The sequence below is a fragment of the Poecilia reticulata genome, linkage group LG22 (assembly GCF_000633615.1).
Source record: "Poecilia reticulata strain Guanapo linkage group LG22, Guppy_female_1.0+MT, whole genome shotgun sequence".
NCBI lineage: Eukaryota > Metazoa > Chordata > Actinopteri > Cyprinodontiformes > Poeciliidae > Poecilia > Poecilia reticulata.
In genome coordinates this window covers 17,253,056-17,262,481 of record NC_024352.1, presented here as the reverse complement: position 1 = coordinate 17,262,481, position 9,426 = coordinate 17,253,056, and the positions used below count along the sequence as shown (strand labels likewise).

General features: G+C 39.2%; 1 protein-coding gene across 5 annotated transcripts in view; it reads right to left on the bottom strand.

The window, feature by feature from the left end:
- Positions 1-4,163: 4,163 nt before the first annotated feature.
- The window catches only part of ddhd1a (DDHD domain containing 1a), a 28,919-nt gene continuing 23,656 nt past the window's right edge, over positions 4,164-9,426 (bottom strand). For 4 of the 5 annotated variants that reach the window (XM_017302575.1, XM_017302577.1, XM_008399778.2 and 1 more), the window contains 5 exons: positions 9,049-9,198; positions 8,853-8,917; positions 8,599-8,771; positions 7,958-8,155; positions 4,164-6,826 (listed from right to left, as the gene is read on the bottom strand). In XM_017302575.1, coding sequence (XP_017158064.1) covers positions 6,642-6,826; positions 7,958-8,155; positions 8,599-8,771; positions 8,853-8,917; positions 9,049-9,198 — 771 coding nt within the window. In that variant the 3' untranslated portion in view covers positions 4,164-6,641. The remainder of the gene's footprint in view (positions 6,827-7,957; positions 8,156-8,598; positions 8,772-8,852; positions 8,918-9,048; positions 9,199-9,426) is intronic. The other variant, XM_017302576.1, reaches the window with a different exon arrangement.

Genomic DNA, 9,426 nt, shown 5'->3' with positions numbered 1-9,426 from the left:
GCACTGATAATGTTGGGGTGGCAAAAAGTGAGAACAAAAAAGCCAGATCAGAGTTTTAGGAGTTTCATCAAAGAAAGTTGCTGTGGTGGAAATTGAAATCCAGGTTTGTTTAAAAAATATCCACAGTTGTCCCCAGCATTTAGAATTCAGAACAAAGAAAATTAAAATGTAACTTTCATTTTCATGGATGAACAGACATTTAAAAAAATATGTCCTGTAAAGTAAATCCTAATTATACAGGAAAGATTTACTTTCATACCAGCACCCCTCCCGACCCCACTGAGGGAAAAAGGGTGCAAGAAAATGGATGGATGGATGGAGATTTACTTTCATGCATAGTAAAATAACCAGTCATTCAATCCATTTATCCTTATTGACATAAAACTGTTTTGTCCCAGAAGACAAAAAAAATAAATAAATTCGCTCACTTAAATGTAAATCTATGGGTAAAGAACAATGTTGAATATCTTGAATCAGATTTAAATTGAATTGAAAGCCTCCAGGACATTCAGCAGCTTGCAGGGTTAATAGAGACAGGAAAGATTTCAAGCTGCCCTTATATGGCAACAGTGCAGCTGAGCCTTGCATCAGTAGCCAGGGACCAGGAGTTCATTGATTTAAATAACCACACAGAATGACAGGAGAGTTCATTTTAAAACACTTTCATATCTTAAAATCTTTTTTTTTTTTTTCTGTAGAATATCAAAAGATTTTTAAGTCTTAAATCTTCCTCTGCTACACGAGTCATTGAATAAACTCTGCAGCTCAGAAAGAACATCTAACATGAGTCCCAAGATTTCTCCTGGTGGTATTTGAGCAGCTTTCCTCATTTTAGATAACATTTCTTCTCCCTGTTGTTTGCACAGTTTAAGTTCAAACTGTGTATTCTTTTGATTTTAAATGTACAAATATGCACACATATTTTCGAACATTTTCTTTTCCATTGCCCCACTCAGTTGCACATTTCTTGGATCAGAGGCTGCCATTTTTGATTACTGCACACTATTTTATAGTGTAATTTTGCCGTTATTGTACAGTATATTATTGTTCATTTTAAAAATATACATTTTTTTTTTATAATTTTCTTTATGTGACCCTACATACCTCCACTTCCTGCCACTTTGCTGCTTTTACAAGTTACACATGAATTCAAGTTACACATAAATTTCTGTTATAAACCTGCCAAACTACATTGCATTTTCTGGAATTTTAAATTACAAAAGTAGTGTGGAATTGCAAAGTGGAAAGAAAAGGACTTGTTTTTCAGACTTAAGCGTGAATAACAGCCTGGAATATGTGGCTTGCTTTCGTATTCTGTCTCACCGAGTCAATACAGTGCAGAACCACCTTTTATTACAATCATAGCTGCAACAGCTTTGCACAACGAGTTGACATTTTCTGAAAATACCTCTAGCTCAGCAAATTTTTAAGTGAGAGATTCTCAATTAGATTAAGATGTGAACTTTGACTGGACCATCCTAATACAAACCATTCTAGTGTAGCTCTGGCATTAGGTCAACGGATGTTGTCCTGCTGGAAAATAAATCTCCACCCCCGGTTTTTTGCACTCCAGCAGTTTTTTTTATTTTATTTTTCTAACTCCTTTGGGCATCTTGCAAAAGATGAAAAAGCCTCCCTGCAGCATGATACCTACACCTTTAATGAGGACAGTGTGTTATAGTTTTACTTCAGTCATAACTAAAAATTTCCATTATGGTCCCATCGGTCTATTCTTCTGCACACTTACTTAGTTCTTTACATGGCTTGAGGCAAAATTCAAATGGGATTTCGTGTGGCTTTTTTAAATAAAGGTCAGATTTCGACATTTTAAAAACCTTTGAATCCCTCCAAACTTTCTCACAATTATGCATTACATCTCAATAAAATGCGTTGACGCTTGTGCCTGTAATGAGAAAAGATGTTTAAAAGTATGAATAACTTATATGTATCTTTTCTTAGTATACATTTGATTGAAGTAGCTCTTTCAAATAATGACAGAGTCAGTCTGGATCACAAGAAGCAGATGACAACACAGTCTGCAGGCCGCGCGGCTCCTCGTCTCACTGTTGTAGATGAAAGATAACAATTTACGCAACAATGAGCGACTACACAAATCACACGTCGGGGGGCTGGGAGGGGGGGGGGGAAACAAAAACGTCATGAGCCTCCCTGAAGCAGGACCACAATACGCACTCTGCCGCACGCTCTCCAAACGATCAGCGGCAACATCTCATGAATCATGAGCGTTCTTGGCGCGGTGTCCTGGTGAACTCACTCTCCTCCAGTCCTCCAGCGAAGGAATCTGGGCCTTCAGACCCCAGGTCTGCATCAAAGCGATTTATTACCCATCTCCCTGCTGCTACACCCCCCCACTCCCCACTCTCCACTCCCCCCACCCCCCCGTCAGGATCTGGCGGCAGACCCCATTGCCTTTTATAGGCTGTGTTTTAATTGCAGAGTAAACAGTTCAGACCGATGCAAAGCAGAAGAGTCAGATAAGAAGTTGGCTCAGCTGCTGCTGATGTGGACGAGGTCGGAGGGGAGGGGGTGAGGTGCACGAAGGAGAAGCAGAAAGTTGAAAGAGGCACAAGTTTGATCATTCACATAAACTCCTAGGTTGCCTTATTGTCGTACGTGTCCAGGCGTCACCGATCAATGATAGTTACAGTTACGAGGACATCTGTTAAAATGTCTCATTAAGCAGACACAGGATGAGACCCTGTGCACTGAACAGATGGTCATTGTGCCTTTGTTTCAACATTACCAGTGGTACACTGACCTCTGCTGGTCAGAGAAACCATGGCGTCATTCGTTATGTATGACCCAGCTGATCCCATTTGTTACCATGTTGCATGAAATAGAAAAAACACACACACACACACACACCATGAGCTCATGTGGAAGCCATCAATGCTAATGCGTAACAATGTGTCCTATTCATCAACTCTGAGTTAAAGTCTGTTCAGGGGGTGTTGAGGAAAGAATCCGGTCTGCGTCGCCGATGAACAAACACACCCATTGTCTACTGAATTGAGTCTAAAAATGAGAGAGGAGGGCATCTACATGCTCCTGCACAGGAGAGGGACCAGTTCCGTGTTTTCCTCCCTTTAATAATGTACAAAACAGGACCAAATGAGAAAAGGAAATGATTTAATAAAAGGAAATAAATACAGTGCTTTGGATGGCAGTTAGAATCCATTACAGGCATGGGTTATTGCACAGCTCTAAGGACAGACAAACACTTTTTTCCCCCCTTCTCCAAAAGACATCTGCTCAAAGTTCAAACAAGAATAACATTTAATTTGCACCTCCTCCTAATTCAAATGTTTATTTCCCTTATCCTCTTACTTAAGATTTGCAGTGCATGCGCAACTTATGCATGAAGCTGCTATGTTTTACAAAACCACAAACATCTTGAGCTGGATCATAATCGATGGCTTCAATCTGACACCCAACCCAAAGTGGAAATTCTACAAACACGTAACAGCGGACAATTCCTCAAATGCCTTTACTACGAAAAATATACTGTCATCAGTCAAAAAAGCTGTACATCAACTGGACGCAGTCAGTCACAATGTAGGTTTCGCAAAAACTCTCCCGAATGCTTTCCTGTGAGCTCGCAAGCTTCTAAAGCAAGCAGAGTGAAGAAGTCTGGGGTTGAACTAAAAGACTGTAAAATGTGCCAGTTGCACATATTTTAATGAAATACTGTCAAGCTACACAGTTGCAGCGCCACCCGGTGGAGGTTTTGTTGCTATTACAGTACAGATTGAAATTGTCACTGCATTAATGAGAGACGAGGCCAGGTTATAACTGCATCTCTGTGGGTTGAAATTAGCTTCCCGCGTGCGTTTCTGCAATGTTACGTCACGCTAAGCAAAAATAAATAAATAAATAAATAAATCAAACAAACGGGAATTTTTAGTAAAGATTCTGTGCAATTCTTAGCGATGATTATAAGATTTCCAACGGATCAAATCAATAAACAACCTCGGATTACTCTGCCTTATTTGCCCCCAGGTAAAGCGCCAATCTTGCCATCATGTCAGCTTTTCAAGGCAGAATGGTTTAAGCAAATTGGCCTTTGCAAATGTAACAGTCATTTTACACTTATAATAAACTGATTCCACTCAGCAGCAGAGCACAAAGAATCAGACTTAAGGTGGCGCAGTTCAGCTGCGTACACCAAATTCAAATGAGCTCCTTTATTACTACGTATGCATCGCAAAGTTATAACAAAATCAATAAGTAATTTGCTTCAGTAATGCAATTCAAAAAGTTAAATCCCTACAGACAGAGTGCTATACCTCAGACATTATATCTGTTTTGATCGTTATGGCTTAGAACTAGTGAAAATCCAAAATTCAGTTTCAAAGAACACTTACATATTAAGTCATGTATAAGATTATTTTTTTTTAATGTAAATATGATCTACATGATCAGGTTCTGCTGACTTGAAGGTTTTCCAGGCGGTAATCATCGACACTCTCTCCGAAGAGGACAGACCACAAAAAGGTTATTGCTAAAATATCTGGCTGGTCACAGAGTTCTGAAGCCAAATAAAGTGAAAAAAAAAAACAAAAAAAAAAAAACGATCTTATGCGATAGTCTAATTTTCATAGAAACCAAGTTTTAGATTTTCATTGTATAAACCATAACCAATAAATCACTCTGTGCAATTAATCTACACATTGTAAGAGTTTCACTTATAGAAGTGTTACTGAAATAAATCAATTATTTGATGATATTCTAACTTAATGAGATGACCCTGTATGATAATGCAACAAAAATGGATACATCAAATTTGACACTTTGTAATGCAACTCCGCTTGTTTCTTCATCCTTTGCTTGCGTGTTTCAAATGAGTCATTTTGCAGTGTTAAAAATTCTTGGATGTGTGTTGGCACACAGCACTGTTTTTTATTGTTCCGACATTCATCAGCTATTTATCTGAGACCATGCAAAGTGCAAAAGCATTCTAGTTTCTGCAGAAATATTGCTGGGGCTAGAAATGAAAGAGGGATCTCGTTTGCACCTACAACCACAGATAATTTTTTTCTTTTTGTTAGAAAAGAATTGCTTGACATATCCTGTCTCTGTTTTTTTTTCTATCTTTTTGGAATAAATCTAGGTTTCATACAAGCAGTTATACTTTAAGTGACTTTGTTTGACTATTTGACTGCAGCTGGAAATTTTCATGAATAAACACCAATATAACATCTGGCCAAAGGGGAAAAAAAGTGCACATTGGTAACAAAAAGCGGAGAAACGATAACATATGCATTGTCTTCGAAAACGCCTAAACGAACGTACTTTTAAGTTTCACACCTTGTCAATGACATTTTTCCATGGACCACAGGCAGTAGCTTCACTACAGCAGCTAACAACACTGGACATAAATGTTATTTGGCCACATGTCTGAATCCCACTTTTCACATGATGAGATTCAGGTTTATATCCGCAAGCGCCTGAAAATCATTATGAAAATATTTCCGTTTTCCAATAAAAATACATATAGAACCATTCGTTTCATCTGGACATCAATAAAAACATATAGGCAAAGATAAGGACGATCAGATGCATCTCCATAAATGAATACAAATAATAAAGAAGCGTTGATTTCAGTTGAGCAACGATGACTGCTTTCAGGAGAACTCGTGTAAATCACACCATCAAGACCCGCCCACTGTCATAAAGCGTAAGAAAATAACTATATGCTTTCCAATCTGCCTGTTGTGATACAAGAGGTACACGTCTGAAAGTGACATGGAATTCAAAAGGGAAATATTTAGCTGCAACTGCTGAAAGAAATTTTCCCCAAAAACTTAAAAGTGTTTTATTTTAGTGTAACTAAACCAAGAAGTCCTACTTGACAACAAATATACAATATGCCGAGGTTGTATTTGGTTTACGCCTTTCAAATATTACTGATCTTAAAAAGTTGAAAGCAAACAACTGAATAAAACTCATATTGCCAATATTATTAAAGGGTTTATGCCCTATTGTTTTTTTTTTTTGTTGTTTTTTTTTTTTGTGAAAATAGTATGTTAGTAACATTTTTGGGCTGATTTCAAAAGGCATTTCATTCCCATGTAAGCAGTGGGTTTTTCACATTTTGGCTAAACGTTTTGTGAAAAAAACCTTTTTGTAACAATCATTCCTTTTATAAATCCAAAAATATACCAGAAGGCTCCAGAGTGAGTGTCTGCAGAGTAGATGGGCTGATAAAACATTAAACTTGTAGACAACCAAATAAGCTGAACAGACTCGATGCTGGGATGAAAACAAAATCGCTTTTTTGATGCTCGAGGAACCTCCCTGATTTAGGATAATTGCCTCTTCCTACATGGTACCGTTAGAGTTCATACTGGCACAGAGTTTTCCTTCTGTAAGGGCTCCTGGTCCATCAATGGCTACATCTCGGAATGAAGTTTTCTTTTTTGTTTGTTTTTTTTTTAAACCAATGATTCTCAAATGTAGCTGGATCATAAATCAAGACAAAGGACAGGTTGATAGTTCATGTATTTGAAAGGTTGCAAGGGGACAGTCAAACAGTCACTGTTCTGAGTTTGGTCAGGAAACGACAAAAGCTTCAGCAGTTACAGGACACCTCCTCGGGCGTATGTGTTGGAACAAACGCCTCAGTCTGGCTCCGGAGTCTCTTCTGCTGAGGCAGAGGGTGTCGACTTATTATATATGAAGGTTAGCAAGAAGAGCGCAATGTCATGTGAGCACCAGTAGCCAGTATGTGAGGTCACAGCTGACCAATAGCGGCTCTCTACCAGACCCTCCCTCAGCTCGAAGTCGATGCGTCTCTCCAGCTCCGCTGCAAGAGAGAAACACAGGATTACAGTCATAACATGCCAACAGATGCCCTGCTGGCCCTCCTTAAAAGGTCATTAGCTTTTATGTGAACTTATAAATTACACTGTTTCTTTTCTGTTCAGCTTCCTAAAATATATTTTGATGAATGATTTCAAAACAAAATACAATACTCTTTGTATATAAAAGTAAACATAGGAAAAATAACAATTACCATATTTTCCACACTGTAAGGCGCACCTTCAATGAATGGCCTATTTTAAAACTTTATTCATATATAAGGCGCACCGCAATATAAGGCGCATAGAATAGACACTTCAGTTTGGGTTGCCAATTTGTTCCGTACTCTATTATTACACATCTACATTTGTAAAGAAGCGGTCCCCAAGTACTTTATATAGTAGGCTGCCCCCGTCATCGTTTCACTCACGGTGTTGGTGTTGTGATATTGTGCTCAACTGCTTTCTGGGTAACACAGACCAACCGACACGCTGTCGCCACAGTCTCTGTCTCTCTTMCCCCGCCCCTCCGCCCCCCCTGGCTTTAAATGTATTATCAAACTTTATTAACAAACCAGCGTTCTGACAACTATCCCAGCATGCACCGCGTACTTCTTCTTCTACGGGGGAAAATGAAGTTGACGGCTGCTTACTGTAGTTGCTAGACATGTTGTGGCTCAATATTGGTCCATATATAAGGCGCACCGGATTATAAGGAGCAGTGTCGGCTTTTGAGGAAATTGAAGGTTTTTAGGTGCGCCTTATAGCGCGGAAAATACGGTACTACCAAAGATGATTGGTCTTAAAATAATGATGCTGACTTGTGAGCTCAATAGGCATTAATGAGCTGGTGTTACAGACTTCACCGTTTCTCCAGCAGCCTGTAATTATTTCACCCTGGGTCTTCAAATTCTATATATCAATGCAATGAATGGCATGTAAAAGAACAGTTTTTTTGCCCTCCAGCGTTGTCCGCATGCGCAAAATTTCTGTATGTATACAATAACATGCAGGGGGTCTCTGTCTGTTAATCTGATTTTGATTAAGTCAGTCCCTCACCAGCCATGAACCTCTCCGCACGTCACTGATACACACAAACACACTTTGGCTAATGCTTTGTACCAGAAAGAACATACATAAAGCGTCACCAGTGGGAGATGTTGGTCGAGTTATTGTGGAAAGACCATAAGACGACTGGCTTTCGGTGCGCTTCTCCTCTTCTTCCTCAGCATTCACTCCTCCCTCAACTCCTAAGGACACTGAAGGTTGGCTGTTTGATCGGGAAAACCGTGAGAAGAGGATGCCTCCTAAACCCTTTCCTATGCTTGCTGCACCTGCAGGTTGACATGAAGGAAAGTTTTTTGAAAACAACACATCGTTTTCCATATACGTCAAAATGACATCTTTCTTCCTGTTGGTCACTCAGCAGTCAAATAAAATAACGTTTATGAATATGACTACTTCTTTACCATTTACAGTATTTTATATATATATATATATATATATATATATATAAAAAAGCAGAGCAACTGTAGTTGCCCTTTATGGCCACATGATGGCACCACTGACTCAAAGTTGGGGGAAGGAAAATTGAAACCGCTGACTTATACAGTCTGATATTTTCAAAGGACAATTACTGTACATTTTTAGAAAATTATAAAGTATGTGTAATTAGAAGCAGTGTGTGAAATTTGTACTAACCCGTTCCATTTGATGATATTAAGTGGAACAAAGTAAAGAACACATCAATCAAGCAACAAAACCATGCTAAATTTACCTAGTATGCTGGCCTTGCCCAGGCTGGTGATGGACTCTCCATAGTGTTTACGGGCCAAGACAGGAGACGTACTCGGACTGGGAATGCTCTCCGTGTCCGAAGCTGGATCTTTAACTGGATTGAGGAAGGTAGGCCGGACCTCTTCATAGGATGAAGGGTTAGTGGCACTACACCTGATGATGAAAACAATTTATACATTTGTTACCACTTTGTGCTAGTAAAGAATAATAAAAGTGTAAAACTTAAGCTTTTACCAATGTATCTGGACAGGTGCAACATTACTATAATGCTTAAGGATGAGAGGCTCCAGTCTGTAAGCCTAAACACAATAGAAAACAGTTAACTCCTTAAAAGAAAAGATGCTGAGCATGAACATTTATCATTTTCACTTCTCATATATATATATATATATATATATATATATAGAGGCATATATCAGGCATATCTGACCACAGGGTCTGTTGGATGGAAGACATTGAAGAGCCGGCTGCAGATGGAGGTGGGCAGGATGTGGTCCTGATGGCCGCCGGTGCCTGGGCGAATCCCTCGCAGGGCCAAGAAAACTGCCAGAGGAGACCCCATGCAGAAAAAGTTTTCTACCTGTGAGACAAAAGGTGAACACATTTATATATATATATGTAGCCCGGGTGTAAATTTCTAGCTTTCACCGGTCTCTCAAACTCGTCATTAAATCACGTGATAATCCTGGTAATAGTGTCGCTCTCACGAGACTATGAAGCAACCAATCACTGCCCAGTTTCTAAGGTCACATGTTGTATTGCAGCCTATTGGCTGGCTATATTAATTTGAGCAGGAAGTTTGAACACT